The 25,925-nt window shown below is 43.1% G+C and overlaps 1 protein-coding gene across 19 annotated transcripts in view; it reads left to right on the top strand.

Annotated features, from left to right (window-relative positions):
* The window catches only part of BRSK2 (BR serine/threonine kinase 2), a 315,364-nt gene that overhangs the window by 130,328 nt on the left and 159,111 nt on the right, over positions 1-25,925 (top strand). For all 19 annotated transcript variants that reach the window (XM_026850206.1, XM_026850203.1, XM_026850207.1 and 16 more), the window contains exon 2: positions 24,882-24,976. In XM_026850206.1, the coding sequence (XP_026706007.1) occupies positions 24,882-24,976 (95 nt within the window). The remainder of the gene's footprint in view (positions 1-24,881; positions 24,977-25,925) is intronic.

The raw sequence follows: 25,925 nt of genomic DNA, 5'->3' as shown, positions 1-25,925 counted from the left end.
AGAGACAGCACACACACACACACACACACACACACACCTTTTTCTTGTTTTCCTCCAGACCTTGGAACTGCTCTTTTAGTTGGTAAAGTAAAATCATAGAAAGTGGCTCATTTGGCCGTTCATCTCCCTGGAAAACTGAACTAGATTGTTTCTTTCTGCTTCATGCTCTGCTTATTAGTTGGGTTTCATGTAGCGTATGTATGTTGAGATTTGTAGATGGGTGGATAGAGCTGTTACATGGCAGGCAGTGGAATGGATGCCCAGCCTCTTTGCTGGAGGCAAATCCTTATTTCTGCCTTGGCTTAAAGAAATCTGAGTTTGAGGCAATGTATTCTGCTTCTTTTTTCATTAAGGTCTGCAGCGCCACTTTAATTTGTTGGTGTGATTTAGAACCTTGTTATTATTTCGCTTTTCTTTCAGGGGGGGCTTTTAAGCTGCTCTGAAAGCATCCAAAGTATAACTGGGCACTAGTGTCAAAGTATAGTTGGGAAGACTGGAACTGTTAAAGGGTTGTATTTGCAGATGTTGGAAGCAAGATGGTTAGGGAGGGGAGATAGAAGAATCCAGTCTCTCCAAAGTGCAGATGTGCAGCCTCCAGATAAGATCAAGGAAGAGGGGAGATTGTGACTTGTAGAATGATAGACTGATTTGGGTTGGAAGGGGCCTTAAAGATCATCTAGTCCACCCCCCCTGCCATGGGCAGGGACACCTTCCACTAGCCCAGGTTGCCCAAAGCCCCGTCCAACCTGGCCTTGAACCCTTCCAGGGAGGGGGCAGCCACAGCTTCTCTGGGCAGTCTGTGCCAGGGTCCCACCACCCTCACAGGGAAGAGTTTCTTCCTCATATCTAATCTAAATCTACCCTTTTTCCATTTAAAACAGTTACCCCTCATCCATCCTTACACCCCCGATCAAGAGTCCCTCCCCCCTTTCCTGCAGCCCCTTTCAGCCCTGGGAGGCCGCTCTAAGGTCTCCCCGCAGCCTTCTCTTCTCCAGCTGAACCCCCCAACTCTCTCAGCCTGTCCTCACAGGGGGGTGCTCCAGCCCCCCGAGCATCTTCATGGCCTCCTCTGGACCCACTTGAGCAGGTCCGTGTCCTTCTGATGTTGGTGCCCCCAGAGCTGGACCCAGCACTGCAGGGGGGGATCTCATGAGAGCAGAGTAGAGGGGCAGATTCCCCTCCTTCGAGGGGCCACACTTTTCTTGATGCAGCCCAGGACACCGTTGCCTTTCTGGGCTGTGAGTGCACAGTGCTGGCTCACAGTCAGTTTTCCATCCCCTAATACCCCCAAGTCCTTCTCCTCACGGCTGCTCTCCATCTGCTCCTTGCCCAGCCTGTGTTTGTCCTGGGGATTGCCCCAGCCCATGTGCAAGACCTTGCACTTGGCCTTGTTGAACTCCATGAGGTTTGCACATCCCACCTCTCCAGCCTGTCCAGGTCCCTCTGGATGGCACAGGCCTTCCCTCCAGCATGTCACTGCACCACACAGCTTGGAGTCATCAGTGAACTTGCTGAGGGTGCCTTAATCCCACTGTCCATGTCCCCAGCAAAGATACTAAACAGTGCCTGTCCCAACACCGACCCTTGAGGAACAGCACTTGTCACTGCTCTGCACTTGGACATTGAGTGGTCTCAGTACAACCATTTGCCGAGAGTCCATCCATACGATCCGTGTCTCTCCAATTTAGAGACAAGGATGTTATGTGGAACAGGGTTGAATGCTTTGCACACTCCTGGACCATTTTTCTTGCTCTTCACTATGGAAACTGTTTTCCCAGCTGCCTTTATTGCCTATTGACTGGCTTTTACTATTCTGTAGTAGTACATTTCTGTACAGAAAACATTGAGCTTGGTATATTGACCAAAAGATGCTGAGTGCTGCTGAAGTCTTCTAGCTGTGTTTGCCTGAAGGGGACGTTTCTCACCAGTGTGATTTCGTTGAACTGGACATAGAGAGATTTAGCAATGTTTGTATGGTGTGATGTGCAGATCAAATGGAGCTCACCTAAGTTACTCTAATTTCTAACAGTCATTGCTGGTGCTTGACAAGTAGGAGGACATTTCCAAAGATTTAGATAATTTATAATTTTTTTTTTTAAATGTAAATATTCTTTTAAATTGGGCTGAAATTAGAGAATTGATGGAGAATTAGATGTTATGCAGAATAGTGAAGTGATTTAGGCGTGACACTGGTTTTGAGGGTAACTTCCATCAGCAAATTTGGTTACAAGTAGGAAGTTCAATTCTTTTTTTTTTTTTAAAAAAAAAAAAAAAAAAAAAAAAAGGTTCTCTTATATAGTGCTTGTTTTCAAATGCTGTTCATCATGTGGGACTGTTTATTTTCTCACCAAAACCAGATGGATCTGGGCTGAATCCTGCTTTCTGAAATCCAGACGGGGTTACCTCAGTGAGAAAACGCTAAGTCTCTTCTGTGGCAGTTTAGATTTTTAGTACCTGATGATTTACTAAGTAGTATATCTTACCTTATGGGCCTTGGCTTCATCTAGCTTGCACTCGGGGTGTTGTGCCTGCCAGATCCCGATAAAATTCTCAGGAGTCCTGTCCAGTTGTGACAGATTTGAGGCAGAGCCACTGGACTGAGACACCTCACTGCAGGGACCTCATTCCTTCCTTGAGGACAGATGCTGTTGAAGTCAGTGGAGAAGACTTGTCCTAGTTCTTAAATCAAAAAAAAAAAAAATTACACCCCATACTAAGGAAGTGGTTTAATGGGGGAAATCCTGCATGAAAGAGCTTTTGGCCCCAAACCTGTGAGCTCATTAATGTGCTTTGGGGCCCATTAAGAAACCACTTTATGAACAACTGCAGCTACTTTCATTATGATCATGTCATCAGCACTTCGTGGTACCTCAGTCTTGAGACAGTTGGCATGGACGGTTAAGATCTTTACTGTGTCTTAGTGAATAAGAAACCAGTCTACTTTAGAGACACCTATAATTGGAGGGACAAATTACTTGTATTCTCAGAAGCCAGTGAATCTTTCCCAAAACTTTCCCCAAGATGAAGGCAATTGATAATGGTACAAGGATGTCACAGGCACACCATTCTTAGTGTTATAAGTTGAACAAATTTGATATGAAAATCACTGGGAGGAAATAAGGAAACCCACGATACTGTAAATAGTCTTTGAACAGGTTCAATGGTTGTCTTCTGCAAACTTGCATAAACTTGACTGGAGTGATTGCAGTTATTCTTGCTTTACACTGGTGTAATTCATACCATATTTCGGCCCTTATTGCTGATGTTTGACTGCAGCTCCAGTGAAAATCATGCTAGGCTGTTTAGACGTAAATGGCCTTTAGAGCTGTGTTTGCAAGTTGGTTGAGATGGGATGTGTGTGTAGCTACAGAACCTCCTTCAACAGCTCAAAAGTGAAATCTCGGTTTTTAATTTGGTGAGAGTTGGGCTTAGCGTGATGTGTGGCTGTCATAAAACTAACATGGGCCTGTGCATAGTAGAGTAATTTTTGTTTGCATAATCTGATGTTTATTCAATTGCATAATCTTTTTTGTGTGTGCATGCATTCCATATCCTTCACAGAAGGCTTAGAGCTTGACTGTCTTCAGTAAAGGAATCCTAGTTATTAATTGGTGATGCTTTTCTGCTCTGTAGACTGAAACGTGTTTCCTTGGGATTTTTTTTTAAATTCAAAATAAGTTTAAAATTAATCTGTAGACTGAGCAGTAGGAGGCATAGGTCTAAAAGTGGATTTCCGATTCTGTAAGTGAACAGAATGTATGCACCTTTTAGCCCCTTGGCTTTCTCAGTTGGATAAAATCTTTGGCGTGGTTTCCTTCTACTCAAGAGATGAGTTATCAACTTGTCAAGCAGTGTGATGGTACTGTCAGTGTTCTCAATTGCTTACAAAGGGTGATTGTAGTCCTCCCTCATTTGTACTGATTTAACTCATAAGTAGTTCCGCTAATCTCAATTAGCCTTCTCCTTGTTCACATGCTTTCAAAGATCAGATTATGTATTTTTTCAGTGGCATCTATTTTGTTTATTGACTTGAACTCATTTGTTTTACTGCTGTCAGTGTCACCAACATAAATAACGAAGTTATGAAGGCTGATACATCCTTCAATACACAGCTGGAAATTCTGGTGTGCTATTTGGAAAGGAATTGTTTGCTGGTTTACTAATATGACGGGGAAGGACTTCTAATACAGAAGATAGGAATACATGGTAAAGGACAAATGATGAGAACATTTGCTATCATATTGAGTTGCACAATGTGGTTGTGGTTTCTGTAGCTAGGGAACTCAGAGATGTGTCTGAAGAGTAAAGGAAGGTGATGTATTTCTGTATCACGGTGGTATGTGCTCATACATGCTAGCCAGCATAGAATAACTGCCTTTTTATGAAATACATGTTCATTTTTAAGAAGGAACTTCGAAAAGAAATCACTAAAGCAAACGATCCATAAATTTAAGCAATTACAAATAGCATGTGTATGATTAGACCTGACTTAGCCATGTTTAGTCTAGCTGTACATCTGTGATTTTGAAAGGAGAGCAACTTGTTTAAGTCAAGGTACACATTTTGCAAGAAGAGACCCATATGCTCACTCAGTTTACTGACCCACTCCAGTGTTAAGAGGCACAATACATTGTGCAGGGTGTGATGTGTTATGTAAAGACTAAAATATGAATTTGGGGTGGACTTTTTACAAGCGTGGATGGTCAGTGAGCATTGATGGGTTCTGTACATCTGCCACTGTAGAACGGTTAGAAATAGCAAGTTCAGCAAATCGTCTTTCCTGCTCAGCTCTAAGGAGGAAGAAAAGGAGCCTTTACAAAAACAGTAGTACTTCTGATGTTTTGCCAACTCAGTACATTAGTCCTTGGTATTTCTGTGTGGCAGGTTAATATTACCAATAGAAAAAACAAAGGCATAGGAAGTTTGAGGCCCAGATTCAAAAAGACCTTGAAGTAGTTAGGTCCATGTTGACTGGTGCACTTAAATGACTGGTCCCACAGGACAGTTTCCATAGGGTTGGGGATACAGGTCTTTTGAGTTCCTGTCTTGTGCCTTAACAGGGTGTAAGTATCCCCATTTGTTATCAGCCACAGTCCAGAAGAAGTGCCTTTTCTTCGACACCAAAACAAAACATGCAAGACACAGCTCATCTCATTTGTATTCCAAAAGAATGAGTGTCCCATTCATGAAGTTACTGTGACCTTCTGTTACGAAGAGACATAGCTGTCAGCTCTCCTTCTTTTACTGTTGTATCTTAATTGTAATACCACGGTGCCTACAATCTTTGGTCAGAATTGGAGATGTGTTGTACTTGTTGCTGTACAGACGATCCCAACCTGTTGCCCCAGTGGTAAATTCCCTGTGCTCTTAGTAGGAGGAAAGAACAAAGGAGATGATGTTGCCTGATGTCACTGATGGAAATTGAGGCTTGGAAAAACAGTGACCACCGATGCATAGGGAGTTTGTAACAGAGAAGGGAACTGAATTTGGACATTCTGGAGCCATGCTTGGGAATATGGTGTAGGGGAGAACTTTGTAGAGTAGGGCTGAGACTTGGACTCGATGATCCCAAGGGGCTTTTCCAACCTGAATAGTTCTGTGATTCACATGTCAGTGTGGCTAAGCTGGCATTGCTGTCAATGGAAGTGATCTGTCTTCCCCTGCTGGTTGTGTGGTTCTTGTGTGTGCTGGGTTTGCCTACAGGCCTGAGTTAGTGAAACCCTTCTTTTTCTTCCTGGAGTGGCTTTCACCTGCATCAGTTCTCTGAGGTGGTTTACTACATGGACAAGAAAACACCTGCAGGTGACATGAGAAGGTTGAACTGATGCTTGTAGCATGACTGTTAGCTGCTGTGAGTTTGAAGTGCATGTGAAACTACAGCACATGACCCTGTCAAAAGTTTCAGGCTGCTAAACAATTTTTTCTCTGCTTTAATATGTATCTTACCTACCGAAGTACCCATCCTCCATGGAAACAGGCACCTGATGTCAGTAAGATTCACTGACATTTTCACTGCTGCTGAGGATCACCCAGCTAATCCTGCTGGCAGGGGGCAGGGATGCATGGAGAAATTTTTGTTTTCTGCCTGTGTGGTACCCCCTTGCCATCTCGCATGTTCTGAAGGTACCTGCTACCTCCTCCCATTTGCTATGTGATAATTTACAGAGTGGTGGAAAAATCTCTTTAAATTTGAAGCAGTAACAATTTTGAAATGATTCCCTGAAGCTTAGCATCTTCACAAACAAACAAACAAATAAACCTCTTATAAATACCTACAGGAAAAACAACCAAAACCCTTAATTACAAAAGATGCCTCTATGCATTCAAAGTTTTTGCCTTGTTTTCCTGTCAGGCTTCATTTCCACCAAGGGATCTCTTTCCTAAAGGCCAGCAGGGCTGCTGTGATGTAGGAGGAGATAAATATATATGACAAAGGAGCAGAGCCCTGCCTTGACATTGACACAGATAATTGAGTTATTTGGGGAGTTAGTGTGAAAGTTGACTTTCATGGGAGAGATGTCATATGACATTCTGGTATGGGAACAATAAGTATCCTTTGGCAACATTTATACTACCCATTTTTCCCCTTTCAGTTAATGCTTCTAATTCCTTTTGGCACTATTTCAGCAACTCCGGAATAGATGTTTAAGAAAAAAAATTCTAGATACATTGTGGTATATTGCATCTGGTCACCTTGGTAGAGGTCATTGGCAGGTGGGGTCCTGCAAGACATGGCTATTTATAAAAAGAAAACCAATTCATATGCTGGTGTAGGGTTGCCAGAATTTCACCTTCTCTACAGGCTCTGATAGGAGTACTCAGATACTTTAGCCAGCCATTGAAATGGAAATCTGGTGTTCCTCTATTTTAAAAAAATAGATTTTTTTGCTGTGACACTTGGATGCTTTGCATCTAATATGCACAAAAGTGCAGATATAAATGTTTGATGTTCTTAGTAGTGCTGTTCGTTAAGGCAGAGTGTTGTGTACTAGTAATTACAGATGTTAATTATAGAGGAGAACTGGATTATGACTTCGGGTGCCCTCATTAGGAGGGGACAGTGTGTAAGTGGTCCTGGGAGGCTTTGTTAATTGGAGAAAACTTGTTTCATAGCATCTTCCTCGCCTTTTTTCACCAGGAGGTAGTAATTTACTACTGCTTATACAAACACCAAATGAGACGCTGCTGCTGTAGGTCAGTAGCGCTGCTGCTCAGTGAGAGGAGAAGTGAATGTGACTCAGCTTCCTTGGTTCATTTCCAGCCTTCCCCCACTCCGGCCCTGCTTCACTTCAGCTTGCCTGGATTTGATTCGGGTAGTCTGTGCGTGTGCATGCCTTTGTGTGGGTGCGCATCCTGTGATGCTTCATCGAAGACTCCCTTGCAAGACCTAATATTTGCAGAGGGCTGCTTCTGAAGTATCGAGCTATTGACCATTCTGTGTTTCTTTAGGGACCCAATCATGTGTGCGTGCACAGGCATCTGTCATTCTGGACACATACATATGGTGTGCTTACCTTGCAACCGGGAGGCCTTTGCACTTCAGGAAACTCCAATAACTCTTCTGTATCCTTAAAAAGGAAAGTAACCACAGGCCCTCTGGAACTCTTAAGTTGCCTGTGCATGCAGCTAATTATTCTGAGATTGAAACAGCACCTTTGAAGCATGTACATGAAATACATAATTAAAGAATCTTGTGTGCGATCATACTGTTGGACAGCTAATTGAAAATCACATTGTGTCTTCATAATGAGACAAATAATATATGCATTTGTGCACTGATGAAATGACTCGTCCCATAGTCTTTTCCCCTTTAATTGCTACAATGGCAACTGGCAGAAGAGGACCACGTGCTGGGCTGTCCTTGATCAGCAAATCTAACAGACGCAGAGTTACTGTTAGGGACTCCTGTGAGCTCAAATAAAAGAGGCTCTGAAGAATGGCACTGCTGCTTCCAACAATTTCTGTACAGATGTGCAAGTCGGGTAGAACATGTTGGGTTTCCTGCTGTCTAGGAAGTCAGTGGCTAGCACAGCATCTGCCTCAGCTTCGTAAACAAACAGAGCATATGTATTGACGGTGAGGAATGGCTGTGTCTGCCCATAGGACTGTGCCATTCAAGACCCTCTGTGATGCCCAGCTGGCTCTGCTGCAGCAGAGAGTCCCTGCAGAGCAGCTGGGATTTCGTCAAGTGAAAGTCTGGGGCTTGCCAAGCTCCAAATAGCATCCGGAAGTCTTGCAAGCAGTGAGTTATCCTTGGTTGGTCTCTTGAGGATCTGGTGACTCAGGTAGTACATGGCAAGGAGTACATCCCTCTTAGCCACATCCCTTGTGTGCTTTTCCTTCGTATCTATCTTGCTCCTTGCGGTAGGGGAAGGGCTGTGCTCTGCTTTATCATCATGCTATGAGCATGTTTCCTGGAACGTAAGAACACAGGAAGGATTCCTTTGCCCTCCACTCCACCATATGTTGTACATTTGTGGAAGACAGGCATACTCTGATCAGTAAAATAGTTGGTATGCTTATATTTCTTGCTGCAGTTTATAGATACAGAGAGGCAAGATTTATTGTGTTATGATGTACAGTTATTTGCAGGAACTACAGTTGCTAGAGAAGAAAATTAAGGATAAACACATATGAGGAGAATTCTAGGCTAGTCCTTCCCTCTGAAATGCACTGATGGCAGTCGCCATACAGAGGAGAACTCTAGGATGTCGCTTCTTTTGCAGAAGATTCAGAGCTGGATCAGGGCTTAACTGCAGTGGATCTTACAGTGTTATTTTTACAATGATGACTTGCACGATCTCCCTCTTGTCACAGCAAGAACAGCTTTCCAGCTTACTGGGTCATTCGTTCGGCCGTAGAATTGCCTGGAAAGAGCTAGTTATTTCAGGTTAGCATTTACACATACATAAGTTCATGTAGATGTTCTTTATGTGAAATAAATTAAGTCATTTTTCTCAGCCTACAGTCACATAACCAATCACAGCTTTCCTCTGTGACTCTTACACTTTCTGACATCTAAAAAAATGTCATAGTGCATTAGTGCTAAGGAGACAAAGACAAGTAAGGAAGTCTGCTGATGCTGCTTTTTACATTTAAAATCATACAACATATCCAGGGGTTTAGGATGCATTTTCTCAGGGGGTTCCTATGACCTGAGATCCCTGCTGTTTACCTTTTGCAGTCGCAGTCTTCTAATTATGATGCCACAGTTTTGGGAAAGGTTATAGTCACTTCAGCTGGCTTCAAGCCTTGCGTTGCAAAATCATATTCTGCTGCTGCTAGTGCCTGACAAAGATCTGACTTCCAAACAAAGGCAAAGAGGAAAGAATGAAGCAGCAGACCCTGCGAGAGATAGAATATTGTCTGTGTGATTAAAGCTCTTTTATTAGGCTGTGGTCTGTAATAGGAAGGAAAAAGCATGATCTCCACTGATCTGCATTTTAAACAATGTTGAGGATTAGCAGAGGGGCAGCAGATGCACCTATTGAGCTGTAAAGGAAGGGATTCAAAGCTGTATCGTGCAGATGGGAGATTGTTGTACTCTACCTCTCCGCATGTGCCAGTCGGCACTCCTGCTGCTCTGCGGAGCGGCACTTATCATCTCCGTCAGCCCTCCCCGTCCCAGAGCACGCACAGCACAATAAACCTGCCGCCGACTTGAGCGGACACTCAACCAATCTAAACAAGCAGGCACTGAGCTGTGGCAGCCATTCTGCTGCTGCCGGTAAGATCGTGATGCGGGCGGCGGATGATGGGAACATCCCTCCCTGACACAGTCCTTCAACCAGCCTAACCCCTTCCCTTTGAACAGCTTGGTCTGTCGATGCTGCCCGTCGTTGGGCTCCAGATGCAATCCTTTCCTTAGAGCAGAGCAAGTAAAACCATGGATGAGAGGAGATTTTCCTTCGTGTTTTTTTCCGTTCTTCTGTTGTTGCTTCCAGAAATCAGCATCCTTTCTCCTATTTAAAATACAGTGTTGCAATTTCATTGTTGTTGTTTTCATTAAACGGATCATAAATTTGAAAGCTCTCTCACCAGATTTATACATTCATGTATAACATAGGGAGCACCCTCTTTTGCTCTCAGATATTCTGCTGTAAGTCAGGGGCAGATCAAGTGACACAAATGGAATTATTCTCCTTTTACACTGCTGTAGTCGGGGATGAGTATGAGGTTTATCTGGAATTTAATGAAAATTGTGATCTACTGGCTAATTATTTCTGCTCTAGCGTATAGTTTGTAGTTGAAAATCCATTAACAGTTATCTAGCTTTCACCTACTCGCACCAACTTAAAATGTGATTGTGGCATGTGCTTGGATTCCAGCTCTGCCACAGGATTTCCATGTGACCTTCAGCAAGTTGCCGTTTCTTCATGCCTAAAGTCTTTACCTTCAAACAAGGAAATGGTATATAATTAGGTGTACTCTTTGACTGCCTTATCTGTTTGGATCATAGGGCAGGGCCTAGCACCTGTTATGTGTATGCCTGATGTTTATCATAGTAGAGTCCTACTCTTGTGTTGAGTCCTCCAATATAAACAGAAATAAAAATTCTTGTTCACATAATTAATTCTGTGTTCTGTTATATATTTTCTCTTTAAAAATTGTTTTATCTGTAGTCCTGAGCCTGTTCATGAGGCTTGAAAATAACAGGAGAAAAATTTTCTGCAGCATCCTATACTTACTGTGTTAAATGTGTCCAAGTTCTGGAGAACTGCAGAGAACAGAGAACATAAGCTGGAGAACTGCATTCAGTTCTGGACCTTCCCCATTACAAGAAACATATGGACTTACTGGACTGAATCCAGGATAGGGCCACAAAGATTAAGGGACTGAAGCATCTCTTGTAAGGTGAGAGCTAGGACTATGCATCCTGGTAAAAAAGCTCAAGGGGATCTCATCAATGTATATAAATATTTGATGGGAGGGAGTGAAGAGGGAGCTGACTCTCAGTAGTGCCCACTGACAGGACAAGAGGCAGTGGGCAAAAATTAAACCACAATTCAGTCTGAACACAAGAGGACACTTTTTTACTGTGAGGGTGGTCAAACAGTGAAACAGGTGGCCAGAGAGGGTATGGGATCTCCATCTGTGGAGTTACTCCAAACCCAGACAGACATGGTCTTGGGCAGCCATCTCTAGCTGGCCCTGCTTGAGCAGGGGCTTGGACCAGATGATCTTGCGAGGTCCCTCTCAGCCTATGTGATTCTGTGACCCTGTAACCAACAGCAGATTCTAGATTTTTTTTTTCCTTTTCTCCTCAGCAGTGGATTCCAGATCACTAGCACAAATCAGGCAGCATGTTTAGAGAAGAATTGGTTTGTTTCTTTAACGTTGTTGCTAAATAACTGGCCATCTGCTGCCCTGATTTTTTTTTAGGCTGTTTCCAGTGCACTGCTACCTGTTCGCCCACCTGGTTGCCTCTGTGCTTTCAAAAAGCACCTTCTCTTTCCAGTACAGCCTTAGGTATAATGCACAGCAACATTCCCATTCAGCTGCAGAGGTAGATTTTGAGTAGAGTTCACTGCAGAGAAGAGAGACAAAGGTTGTCAAAAGAATCTTTATTTTAGGCTTCTTCATGTAGTTATTAGTAGGATTGTTAGAGTTGATGCTGTTGGCAGAGGGATTCTCCATCATATTTAACAACTTGTAGTCACACAAGGCCATGGATTTCCCTTAATTCCCTTTCATCTGACCAGAGGGGAACACCTTTGCTCTTTCTCAGTTCTGAACTGCAACTCGAATATAAGCCTTTGTGTAGACAAACCTTCTCTGAGAAGTAAACTTCTCTTCCTGTGTTTTTCTGTCTGTCTCCTGGAGCTTGGTGGGGCTTCTCTCCCCATGAAGAAGGGAAGAGAGCTAGTGGTAAGAACACTTAAAGTCTCTTATCTGCAAGTAAAAATGGTCCCTCAAGAAACTTAGGGCAGGTCCTTCTGCGGCTGAAATGTGTGGGACTGAATCTGCTGCACAGTCCACTGTCGGGAGGGCTCACAGCACACACATACTTTCATGCAGTCCAGTTTTGAATGTATGTGGCCGGTCTGCTCGTGCAGGAGGTCTGACCGACTGGGCTGGGTCTCAGGAGGCAGATCCTGTGCGTACAGCAGTGCCGTTGCACCGGTTTGTGACATTACACAGGTCACTCCACCTCACCCGTGTCTCCCATACTGGTTTGGTTTATCCAGCTGACCGAACCATGCTTGTTGGTTTGCAGATTGAGTTACTGCAATTGCACTTGCATCTCTGGAGACTAAGGCTTTTCTATATTTGGCCTTTGCTAGAGTTTCTGATCCTCTTTTGAAAGTCTTTTCCATCCTTGCTGAGAGTTTTTAAATTCTTCCCCTAATAAGATTTGGACTGCAACCTCTAATCTTTAGTGTCTTAATGTTTCTGTGGGATACCTGATTGCCAGATTAATGCTATTCAGCTGCTGCCGATTCTTGTGTTCAGGGAGAGACTCTTTCATACCCCACCCTATGCAACTTGGCCATAGCTTTAATGTGCAAGTGGTCTGACCCTGCAGTAAGAGTAAAGAATGTCTTAGCAGTTTCTAGTCATAATACAAAGCCCAAGAACTTGAGTGTGTGTAATATTCGTAAGGACAAGACAGTATTTCCTGTGCTCTTTACAGGCAGGATCCCTTAAGGCCAGTGGCTTTGCAGAAAGTGATACGTGATTTGTCTAATGCCATTATTGCTGGGTAGTCCTGTATTATCTTAGCGTGTTTATCCCCTGTGTACGTCGGGACGCTGAACAGGCACAGCAGTCTCAATTATTTCTGAGCTGCCTCCTCTTCTGAGCTTGAGCGACTCCGAGTCAGCACTGAACTCCTCTGTGGCTGTTGCTTGTAGCCTGTGCTGTGTTGTGTCACCTCCTTGGAGAGGCTGGGAGGGCTGCGGCTCTTCTCAGTCTGTGAGAATGGGGAATAATTCCAAGGAAGCCAGTGGGATCACACACTAGTGTACATGTAGGGAAAACTGGATACTCATGTGGGAGTGTCGTTCTTGAGGGATGCTATTTTTAACTTTCACCTAGACCCTGTAGCTTGTGGGAAGAAGATGCTTATTGCTTATTTCTATGTACTTGTCCAGGCTTATAACTTGTCCTTCTTCTTAAGGTGATTCTTTTGATTGAACCTTCCTGAGTCTTCTGACACCTCATACTAACTGTGTGGGGCTAAGAAATAGAATTATTACTAGGATAGAAAGCAATCAGAGCAAAAACCCTGGGGATGAGATTCTCTGCTGACATCTAGAAAACTCACCCACTCTTCACCATTCTTTGTGGCTCTGGCCCTAAAGTAGTGTTTGTGGGGAGCCTAATTCGGGGATTTTATACTGATACTAAGAGATTGCCAGTCTGAGTAAAGGCAGAACCCTTTCCTGTGTGGGGGAGTGGTGTGGTAAAAGGTGCTGTAAATTCAAGAATAACAATGTCTGCAGATTTGTTTTGCCTTAATGATAGTTAACACATACAGGGAGTTGTATACTTTGGTAACTGTTGAGAAAGGCTGGTTCTGGCATAGCACAAGGTCTTCTACAGCCAGATCTTCTAGCACTTGCATCTCATTCTCTACTGATTAGAGGAAGCAAGGTTTGGATAGCTGTAAGCTGCTGCTGAAGAAACTGGTCTGCAAATTCCTGAAACAGATGAGCCTTTGCATTGACTTCAGGGGGCTTTAGATCAGACCCATGGGATTGTTCATTATCCTCTCCAGAGAAAAACTGACTGTAGGATCTTCCAGCAACCCAGGCAGGGGTTGTTGCATAGAAATCCTGGAACAGAAGCATGGCACAAAGATGTGTTTTGACAGCACAGTTCTCATGCCAGTGTCCTTTTACAGTCACTGATTCCTGCCTGAGTATGAAATTGAACTCTATTTCAGGACATACTTGGCCTCAGCCACGGTGGTATGAATTTCCAAGGGATGAAGCTGGGTATCAGAAGGTGTGTTGTGATATGCGTGTTTGTATTTATCCCACCGCGCTTCTTTCGAAAGGAAATTAAATTCACTTTATTTTCTCTCTCTCTCTTTTTTTTTTTTTTTTTTTTTTTTTTTTTGTGGAGGCACAGCTGACCATGCTCTCTAGGTATTACATTATTTCTCATAAACCTTACCTCAAATTAATGAGGTACTTGGGCCTTTTTTATAACCATGTATTGAATATGACCCCCTGCTTTCCTCTCTCTGTAAGGAACACAGTGAACCAGCTGTAGTGAAGTTTGTACTACATGAGCAGGCAGCTCCTGTTCTTCTTAGTGTAGAAGTCGATAAATGCTCTCAGCTCCATGCTGTGACCTGAGTCATTATTCTTACATTAAAGGAAATACTATGGAAATTTTTTTATGTGCCTGTTTCTCTTCATTAAAATGATAATAGTCTAATTTTTCTGATCTTTAATTCTTTTGCTGTGACTTTCCCTTTTTTAAGCCAGAGATTGGTTTTGAAATGTTCTTTCTTCACTTTGTCCTAAGCCAGAGGCTTTGGATTTCTCATATTCAGTATAATTAAGAAAACATGGGATTTTCTGCACTTTTTACAGAGGAATATATTGCAAAATGGGAAAAGTGGTCTGTTACAATTGTGTCATGAGATCTCTGCTTTCCTTTGTAGTTTTATAATGCACACAGTCCACTATGGCAGACAGGAAGCGCTTAAAACATTTGCTTAAGGGAGACTATCTAGGCTCACCTGTAGGGCTGTAGCAGTTGTGTGAAAATACCAGAATCTTACTAAAATTATTTCTTTCCATTCATCCCATGGAGCTGTGTTCCGTAGGCCCATAAATCTGCTGTTATGAGCCCCCCAGGCTTTTCCCCCAACCCTCCAATAGGGTCACCCCCTCTCCATCCCTGTGTCCTGTCCCTTTGTCTAGCCTGCAGCCAAGGCAGTGCAGTCGGTTTCTGTGCAGGAGTTCATTCTTGTGCTGGCTGACCAGCAAGGCGTTTTCTCTTAGCCAGACTAAATGACTGAAGGCTTAATCTGTATCCTTACTTTTCTCATACTGGGCGACTTACAAGGTCTCACGGTAGCCTGCTGCTGAATTCTGTCAAACCTGTTACTGAGGGCTCACTGTTGGATTCAATTGGTGTTGGCCAGTGGGATCCAAAGTTGCTGGAGATGGAGGTGAAGATGAAGTTGATGAAAATGAGGTGTCCCTAGTGTCCTTTTACCTGAACCCTGGCCTGATTTTCCTCTTGTATGTGACAACATGGTAGTGTGTAGTGGAAGTATCTCCATGTAAATATGAATGGCAGTAACATAAAGGTTTCTCAGCCTCAAAAATCTTTCAAAGATGATGAAATCCTTTCAGACTTTGTTGGATGCTCTTGACTGAGTACTGGAAAAAGAACCAAATCTGAGAGGGAAGTAGAAGAACAACGCAGGTGTTAGATATTCTGCTTTGTAGATGCTGGTTGACCAACGAAATGATGTGTGCTCATAGATCTGGACTAGCCACAGCATCTGTTGTCTTCTACATAGGAGAAAGGAGAGAGTAAACTCTACGAAAGGATGTGATAGCTGAAGTGCAGGATAAATGGTTAAAACTGTGGAGTCTGTTACTGCAGGAGACTGTGCAGGAGGTATAAATAGCTAGAGACAATGGGAGCAGAGGCATGGGAATAAACTGTAGAGAAGGTAGGGTGTCCACAGATATTGTGAGGACCTGTTGGAATGGGACTGGATATCTCATTAGGGAACATGAAGGAGAATCCAGGGCTTTGTGATGGACAATAAAATGAAATTTTGGATGTGGATCTGCAAGAGATCAGCCTCTATTAGTTCTACTGGGTACAGAACAATTTGTCCTTGGAAAAAAATTCTCTAGCAGTAGAACAATGTATGCAGTGACTATCCCAACACATTTCACCTCAGCCTGTGTACGGGCCCTACCCCACCGCCATCAACAAGCCCTTCTGGAATTCATGGGAATTGAGATGTGCCGTGTGTGCTTGTGACTTGCTGTTTGGTGTCTTGTTCGTAGCATGGGTGCAAGTGTAGTTAATCCAAATCGCTTCTTGAGCCATTACTGAAGTGCAGCATGTCGGCAAGCAGTGAAAATCCTGTTAGGAATCTGTCAGGGGGTGATTAAGAGATGTCAGAGGGCAGAGTAAGCTGTATCAGTACTGAGCTGGGTAGATGAAGTGTGCGTGGTGAGCCTAATCTTGTGAAGAGCATGACCTCTGTCTTCTGTATAAAGGTTTTCCATAATAACCCCTCTTTTTAATTGAGTTCTTAATATACATATAACCTAACCCAAACAGTCTTGGCTGATGGGAGGGTCAGAAGGGTTTGAGGACTTCCTGGTGGAGGGAGGGTGGAAAGGTGTGGTGAAGGGGAAATTCAAGAAATGAGCATAGAAAATGAGCTTAACAGCAAGTAAAAGCACATGGGAAGAGTGGCTTATCTGCTGTTTTGCCCCTCCTTCCTCACCTCCTCTTTCTCTGCTGTCTGGTATTCCTTCCTTGTTAGTGCATCCACCCTTCTCAGTAGGTCACTGGACCAAGTGGGGATGTTGTGGCTCATTACCCAGATTTTACCTAATTATGGCACCATGTTTTCTAAAAGATATCTTAGGATAGACAGAGGTCTGCTGGCTTCCTGCTATACCTGAAAATGGCCATCTTTGGTTATTTTCTGACAAAGAGTTAACGAAACCTGAAGGGGGACTTGGATCTTGTCACTCCTCAAGAAGAGTTTTTCAAGGAGATGCACAGCTCTTGGAAGGTGGAAAAAAAAAAAAAAAGATTTTGACTAGGAAAGTTGTGGGCAAAAGTGGAGTTTTCCAGAGATGTAAAAAAGAGAAAATTTTCTCATGCATCAATGGAAAGGTCTGTTGATTTCAATTTATCTTTTTAATTTGAAAACAATGAAACCATTCTTCTCTGTCCCTGTCTGCAGGGTGTGTGGGTGCTGCCCAAATGCTTTCAGATGTACACTTTGGAAGCTGAAGTCTGCACTTCTCCCGTGGCAGCAAGACTTAGTCTCCCAAGTGTTTTTATATGGGAACAAAGACTTGGTCTGAAATAGGAGCTCAGCCCACTAGACATCACAAGCTGCTGATAGATCCCAGAGGACTTCCAGGAGTTTGTTAGAGTTTGGCTGATGAAATAATGGCATTTTATAAAAGCAGCATCCAGTGTGTCCATCAAGGTTTGTGTCCTGGTTCTCTGAGGGGGCCTTTTTAGACACGTGAGTGTGTATGGTAAGATGGGAAAGAGAGCGTGTCAAAAGGACTCAACAGTCACGTTCTTTGCTATATTCAGGGGGCACAAAGGGTTTCTGAGAAGTATTGATTTATGAAATATTGTAAGAAAGAGACCAAGATAAAAATCAATAGAGGTGATGTTGATTCTGTGTGTTTTGATCCTGCTGAGCTTGGAGAATGATCCTACCATAATCTCTGAGGCATAGTGTAAAACGTGTTCCTGGTGAGCTGCTGTATATATATACGTGTCTGTCTCTTGTTCTCTAATACCAGGCATGTGGACCAAGTCACATCTGAGCTGATGCATTGTTCTCACCAATCTCTGAGCTTAGGAGTGTGTCCCTTCGGCTGGCAGAGCCGGCATACGTTTGACAGTGCTTGTAGCTCAGGACAATAAGTCTAGGCTGTAGCACTTTAGGGTGCAGCTTCCCTGTGCTCTAATCTGAGGCATGTGAATCCCGGCACTGATGAACATCTTCCATGCTCCTGCTGAGCATTTGAACTCTGGCTTTAGTCCTACTGTAATTACAGTTTATTCAATTTAGAGACAGTTATTGCATGAGCCCTCAGAACAGCCTTGTAGCACTAGAATCCCTCTGTAGAAGAGCCCATGGTCAAATTATTTCATTACCAACGTGGGTAGCTCCATCCTCATCCTTTTAGATTTCTAGACAACCTTATATCTCCTTTCCCCGTATGCAATTATAAATTGGTAGCGTATAATTTGCCTGTCTCTTGATATAGGGCTCTGTTTATTTTAAATGCAATAATTAGAGATAACAATTGCTATAGAAAAATAAACATCTGTTCAATTAGAAGACTGAGTAATTAAGGGCAATTATTGGTTTCTATAAGTAGGATGCTCCGTAACAAAGTTCTTTCCAGTGCAGCTAAGAGCGTAAGTTGCATATTGTAGGAGGCCAGAAATCTATGCGCTAAAAGAATTGGGAAATTAAATAGAAGCTATTAGTAAGAAATTATCTAGAGCTTTCTTTACAGATCATATTTAAGATGAAGTTTTCCTGGTTGTAATATGTGAGACTTGCATAGGGTTTAGATCCCTTTCCAACGTTCTTTGTAAGGATTAATCAGTTAATCCTTCTACAGCCTTTGCAAGGTAAGTAAGTAAGTGTTATTATCCTTATTTTATGGCTATGGAAATTGTGGTGCTCTGGGCCAAATTTTAATCCATTTTCCACTGTTGTAGATCTAAGGCAACTTCACTGCAGTCAGCAGTTAGACACTGTAACTGAACTGATTTAACCCTAATTGAAACTACAGCATTTGTGAATATAACTGTTGTAATATTCTTGCTCTTTATTCTCATTTTGAATATTGTCCTACGCTCCACTTGAGTTGTATTAATGCTTTTGTTTGCTTTAAGGGTTGATTTTTCTAAACTGACATCCTTGAAGGCTGGCAGGTCTTGAGAATGCTAGTGTGTGTAGTTTTCAGAAATGAGCATCCATAAATATTTTTAAGATTTACAACAGCAACCTGCAGTTTGTGGGGATAAATTACATTACTTGTATATAAAGATCATATGTACAAAGCTCATATGCAGCAACAGTGTACACACAGTAAGCTTTTTAAAAAACAGTGTACTTGAGTTTGTTCAGCCTAACATTTTTGTTCCTCCTTTGATCCAGGTGGTTTGTTACCAGTACTAGTCTGAGCTCTGAAGTAAACCACAAATATTTGTGTCCTGCAGTGCCTAGATTAACATTTGCAGAGTATTCGTTGAATTATTTGGCAACTAGCTAACTCGAGTTAAAAGAGGAGTGATATTTCTCTCTAAACATTCCTTTAATTGCTCATCCAGTCAAAATAGATACTGATACTGGCCAGACCAGAGCTCTCCATTCAGATTTTTTAAAGAAGTTTTTGACAGTGTGATCTGAAGTGGAATGAAGAGCAAGAAATATGTGATGTACAGATATCTTCTGAAATCAGTGGCTAGTTTCCCTACTACAGAAATTTATCAGTACTTACAAATAGGGCATTGGGTTGGTTTTATTTTAAAAGAAAATGAAAGACCTTAATTTACCATCGGAAAAATCATATGTATTAAATGTAGCAAATGTACCTAATTTTTCATTCCGTTTCTTGACATAGTTATTGGCCTTATGGTTAAAAGTCAGGATAATGAGTTACTTGTGTTTAACATTTCTGAAAGACTGTGGGAACATGAATCATTAACAATGAGTATACCGTAAGTCCTGTATTTAAACAACAATGTTGTTTCATTATTTATTAGCCTTTCTCTCTCAAAATAATAGTTTGTTTCAGATTGGTGTCTTTGGCAGACTCCAAGTTTAGATATGTCTGAAAAACAGTTCTCCCTTATTCCCAGAATGTGTCTTTCTCTAATGAAGAGTTGTAGTAACAGGATCATTAGTAAGGTGTTACTATCCACAGTTGTGTTTCCTCATGCTGCTATTTACGCAACTGTAAAGTGGATATGAAATAGCACCAGCTCGGAACTCTTGGTATTTTATTCAGTCTGTGTTAAAGAAAATTACTACACAAAATGCAAAGCAAAAGTAAATCAGCCTTTCTGAAATGCTGTCCTTGGCTGTAAAGTCATGGAGGTGATTGCCAGGTACAATATAGGCCACAGAGATGACTTGCTGTGATCGGGGATTTATAGTGAATATATTGTCTCAGCTGGAGGGAAGCTTTTGTTTCTCCATCCCCGCAGCACATTCTTCTTGGGTAAAATAAAGGATTCCTCGCTGTACTGCCTCAGGATGAGCTGTCCAGCTGCTCTAAATCCGTCCCTTGCTCATCACCTAAGCTCCTGTCCTGTTCAGAGAGGAGCTGTGTGTCTTTAAGCATCCGCGGAGCGAGGGTTTACCCGCAGCAGAATCCGCAGGGATGGTTGTTAGCGGGTCAGTGCAGCATTAGCCTGTCGGGCCTGTGCTCTTCTCTTTGCTCTTCCTCCTCGAGCAGCATCTTTCCCTTGTGTCATCTGGGGTTCCTCGTGCTCACCGGTTTTCAAATCGTGGCTTTTAATTATAAATGAAAAGACAATGTTAGCTTACACATCCTCTTGCTTTTTAGCGTGTTCATGTTTCCTTCTTTCCTCCCCAGCCTGCAACTGTAGGGCAGGTGCTGGTGCAGTTTTATGGCTGTGATCCAAAGCAGCCCGGTGTTTGCAGCTCTCGGGATGACCAGCCTGTTGGAAAGCCCCAGCGTGGCAGCGCCCGCCAGCCCCCGGGAACCACCTATGGATGGAAATCTGTGCCTGGAGGAGGGAGCGTGTGTGACAGCTCTGTGGGTGGTTGGGGGAAACTTCAAGTGCTCGATTCCCACAGCATGTTAAATTTTCTGCCAGGACAGACCGGAGTTAACTTAAACAATCAGGAAGGTTACTTGCCTGCATTTGAGGCGTTAATTACTCATGAAGCTGACAAGTTCAAACTCTATTTGTTGCCAGGCAGACTTGCTTTGAGCCAAGCCAGTGCAAAATACCTCTTAGCTGCAGCCGCCTTTGTTTTCCTTTGGAGACCACGCAGGTCCCTGTGCTGGCCTGAATGTATAAATAAGCTTTACAAGCGAGTACCTACCTTATGGACAGGTTTGTATTGGAGGTTTGCTATAGATTTGAGGTGCTCATTAACAGCTGCATACACAGGAGTGGGAAAACTGGAAGATCCACAGCTTCTTCCCCAACTCTGTAAATGCACCTTGGACACTTGTTTCTAAGAGGACATTTCTGAGTAGCTCAGCCATTGACTCACATAGTTGCTTCCCATTCTCTCTAAGGGTCTGCCATTACACAGATATATAATACACCTTGAGTGGTTTGCATTTGCTGTGTCAGTGAAAGAGGTTCCTAAGCATCAGAAGCCCACAGGAGTTCAAATCCCCATGTAAGTCATCTCTGAGTAGTTACACCCTAGACTGGAATTACAGGACAGAAACCGAAGTCCTGAGTATAAACCCTTCTCAACCAATATCAATTAGGATTTCCTCATAGTAGCAGAAGGACCTTATCCTATAGATGGAGTTACTAAGAGGTTTTTTTTTTTGGTTAGGCTGGCATGCAAATGTCAAAAGGACACAGCTGGGGGGGGCAGGGACGGACAGACAGATGGGACAGAGGCAAGGCAGAGTGACATGTTTTATTTTTATCCTAAAATTACATTCAGAGAATGTAGTACAGTGGAAAGTGCTGTATTGGGCTGTTCAGAGGGTTGTCATAAAGTTCTATCTTCACAAAACAGACAGCGATGACTGCTTTTTTTTTTTTTTTCCTTGATTTTTAAAGATGAAAAATGCATTAAATCTCACGTGTTTTCTCATTCTCTCCTCTGTTATCCTGGTGTAAATCAAGAATGACTTCTTGAGATCGAAGAAATTAATTTAATATAAAATCAGCATGATTCAGTATCAGTGTGATATTTGCAAGGTGTGTGGTGTCTTCTAACAGTTGATTAACTTTTTTATTGGCATAAACAGAATGGTTTAATCTTAATTTCGAGTTTCTGTGGTATGTTAGTTGTCAGAAGAACAGAGGATGCTGTGAAGATTGCCTGTGCAGCATGGTGCTGTCCCAGAAGTTCATGGTTAAAACCCCTCTGTGACTCAACGGCAGAGTGCTTCAGGCAGGAAAAAGGAAAAATAGTTTACAGATCGGTGGGACAGATACCTTGATTTGGGAGCAACAACATTTGAAATTCAATCCCAAAATGTGAGATACCAGAAGCCTTTATGTTTTCTTTGGAGTGAAGGACCAGTTACAGAGAGCGGTTGTTTCTCATCTTCATTGACCTCTGGAAATAATTGTTCTGCAGCACGTACACAGTACAGCACCGTGCCACAGATCCTGGGAGTCTAGGTACAAAGGGCTGAGCCAGAGGCTCTGCAGAGATTTGGAAGTGTCACTAAGAGCAATGTGCAGAGCGATGTGGTGGTGCTGTAAGAGCGATGTGGAGCTGTGATTTGTGCTGGAAGCAGGAAGGAAGCAATCAGCACAGATTGAAACTGTGCACACGTTCAACAAGGTGGTGCCAAGTAGCCACTATCCAAACACTGAACAAAGCCAAAGAGAAGAAGCCTAAGTAAGGCTGCAGCTGCTATGAACAGTGAACACAGAGCCAGTAGTGCTATGGGTGGTAGTATAAATCTATTGAATAGACAAAATTCAGACATGAAAGTGAGGATTGGCTGGACATCACAGCGTCTTCCCCCAGCTGTGCTTCTCAGCTGCTTCAGGCAGAGGACAGGCTATTGCTATACGGAGTTTCAAATGGATTTGTCAGTGCACTGTGTTCTTAATTTTTGCGACTTGTTTATGTCATGGCTGAAAGTAAGGATGTCAGTATTTAACCAGATGAGACTGAGAAATTATGTGACTAGAAATATCCAGAACACTTGAGCACACCATAAAAGAGGTGTGACTGGAAGCGAGTCGGGAGTTTATTGCTCAGCATAATTGTAGATTCACAGACTGGTTTGGGTTGGAAGGGACCTTAAAGATCACCCAGTTCCAACCCCCTGCCATGGGCAGGGACACCTTCCACCAGCCCAGGTTGCCCACAGCCCCGTCCAACCTGGCCTTGAACCCTTCCAGGGAGGGGGCAGCCACAGCTTCTCTGGGCAGCCTGTGCCAGGGCCTCACCACCCTCACAGGGAAGAGTTTCTTCCTCATATCTAATCTAAATCTCCCCTCTTTCCTTTTAAAACCATTACCCCTCATCCTATCCCTACATCCCCTGATCAAGAGTCCCTCCCCCCTTTCCTGTAGCCCCTTTCAGTACTGGGAGGCCTTCTCTTCTCTAACTGAACCCCCCCCCAACTCTCTCAGCCTGTCCTCACAGGGGGTGCTCCAGCCCCCGATCATCTTCATGGCCTCCTCTGAACCCACATGTTTGTGTCCTTATATTGGTGCCCCCAGAGCTGGGCACAGCACTGCAAGAGGGGGTCTCGAGCAGAGTAAAGGGGAAGAATCCCCTCCCTAGACCTGCTGCCCACACTGCTCTGGATGCAGCCCAGGATACAAACGGCTTTCTGGGCTGTGAGCACCCATTGCTGGGTTGTGTTTTGCTTCTTGTGAACCAACAGCAGTCCCTCTGGATGGCACATCCCTTCCCTTCAAGCATGTCACTGCATCACACAGGCATGATTTGCCCTTAGTGAAGCTGTGTGGGCTGTCACCAATCACCTCCTTATTTTTTGTGTGCTCTAGCAGTTTCCAGGAGGAAAATAGCCAGTAATTAGTGGTGCCAAATTCATGATTAACTGTGTGGCATAAAGGTGGACGAGTATCTGCAGGAGACTGCTGGAATCCCTGATGAAACTCCAGTTCACTTCAGTGGGGACAGCTTGTAGTATGGCAATAATCTGTATATTCATCCCTCAATAAGTGTGAAGTCCTGTGTTCATTGTTTCTCTGGGCTGCAGGTCTGTTGTGTTCAATTTGCAGATAAATGAACGTGTTTGGCTATGTGGTTTGTGTCAGGGGATGGGGTTAGGATCTTAACTGCAACCCAACCTAGGAGCTGGGAGCTGAGCTAGGCTTTTTCTTGCTGTGTGATGCCATTGCTCATAAATGCCCTACGAAGCCCGGCAGATCTCAGTGACACCGGGGAGGTGCCATTTCTTCTTACTTCAGTTATAACTGAATTAAACTAAAGGGCAATTTGGCATACTGTGTTTGGAGTGGGAAGGGATCCAGCCTATCAGGTGTTGTGCTGCATGTGCATGTTTGACAAGAGTAAAAGCTGAAGTAAACAACATCTCACTTGAATAGACCTACGAAGTACAATTTTTCCAGATACAAATTTTCTTAATGGTGATAGAGCTGAGAGCTCAGAGGACCATAATCCTTACTTATGGGAGATATCTCAGTGTACTTTCATGGAAGTCAGCAGAGTTAGATCAAAATTTTGCAGAAGATAATGCTTCATATATTACTTACCTCTTTCTTTTAATTCTTGGAGTTTTGTTCCATATTTTAATGATAGCTCAAGCATCCTGATCCTGTCAGGGGTATCTATTTTCTTTTGCCAATATAATCATTTAACAGCACTCTGAAGTTAAATATTGGCATATAAGGATATAATAAATAATAACAAATAAGAAGCACTGAGAATTGTATCAGCATATGTTGATGTTCATCCATTCAACAGTGGCATTCATCCATGTTACTTTATACAGCAGGGTAAATTAAAACAGTACAAGAAAGCATAATTAAATACATTTTTATTATCATCATGAAAGCTTTGGAAAGAGCTAGAAAAATGTAGAGGCTGTGTCTACGCTGCAGACATTTGACCATCTAGTTTTGTTGATTTCTGAGCTTTCGTTGATGTCAGGTGTTGGCAAAAGCCCTTGGCCTAGTGCAGTTAAATTGGCAAAAGTGGACTTCTTACTGGTAGAACGCACTTTGAGTGGTGAGAGCTGGAATACAGTGCTTCAACTAAAATACAGCTTTAATGGCAGAAACTGCAGTGGCGTTAAGAATGTTGGCAGCTTCACTGCTAAATGGTCACAGTGTGGGCTGCAGGGTCTTCGTTACTTACCAGACCTCATCTGGCTGGAGGAGGGACTAGTGGGAATATATTTGCGTAGAAGTTGCCAACTGCTGGGTGGTGTACTAATAGCAAAAATCTCAATCTCTAACCAATTCTTCCTTTCTGTCTTGCTCTGTTTCTCCTGCAGGGCTTGTGAAGTTGGGGGTTCACTGTGTCACGTGTCAGAAGGTCGCGATAAAAATTGTCAACAGAGAGAAGCTCAGCGAGTCGGTGCTAATGAAGGTAATTTTCTAATGGGAGATTTAAAAAAAAAAATATTAAGTTCTTGGCTCTGTGTCTTCTGTTCCATTCAAAATTAATATCTTTAATTACGTGTAACAAACATCCCTGTCAGTACTAGGATTATGCGGAGCATAATAACAATAATTTAGTTATGGGGGAGGCTAGGGCAGCTGAAATTAAATAGGAGTAAGCCTGTGCTTTGTGAACAAAATAAACGGTCAGCTGCAGAGTTGTTGCTTCTCTGCTGGGGCAGATGTGTGTTGGGCATTTGACTTCCACTGCTGCAGCACAGCAGAACAGTTGTGGCACATTGCAGACTGAGGTGTACAGATGTCAGCGGGAAGAGATTGAAGAGAGGCTGGTGAATCTGGTTTTTTGAATAGGCCTCCTGCTTGCTGTGCTGCATGGGTTATGATCTGGTGCACCAAGGTCCGTGACTGGCTAAAGCTGTTGTAATTCTGTAAACAGTCCACAGAGCTGTGCCACTGGAAGCCATCAGAGTGTCTGTCCTGATGGTCCCCATGACTGTAGCGTTCAGAAGAGATTAATCTGTTTCTTACCTACCCTTGTGATACCCGTCTCCTTACATGAGTGTCATTGATTGATCTTGGAAACCTAAAAATAAAACAAATATATGCATAGAGGTTTATTCATGTGATTTGGTGACTAGAAAGGCTAAATTCAGCTTGATGGGAGGGAACACAACTGCACTGCAATCAACAGAATTCCATCAAGCTGTCACCTGCAGATGACGCTGACAGGTCTGCATACAGCGTAGAGCACTTTATTGAGGTAACTTCCCTATAAGCACACGGAGCATATATCTTTACACTGCTGTTTCTTTTATGTACTTCTGTGTCAGCTGTTTTCCAGCACAAGTAAGTATAGCAGCCTTGCTAGGAGCAGAAAGAAAATGGAGACTAAAGGAATATGCAGTCAGTGGAGGTTA

The sequence above is a fragment of the Athene cunicularia genome (assembly GCF_003259725.1).
Source record: "Athene cunicularia isolate RWA chromosome 5 unlocalized genomic scaffold, athCun1 chr5_part2, whole genome shotgun sequence".
Taxonomy (NCBI): domain Eukaryota; kingdom Metazoa; phylum Chordata; class Aves; order Strigiformes; family Strigidae; genus Athene; species Athene cunicularia.
This window is presented reverse-complemented; position numbering and strand designations above follow the sequence as displayed.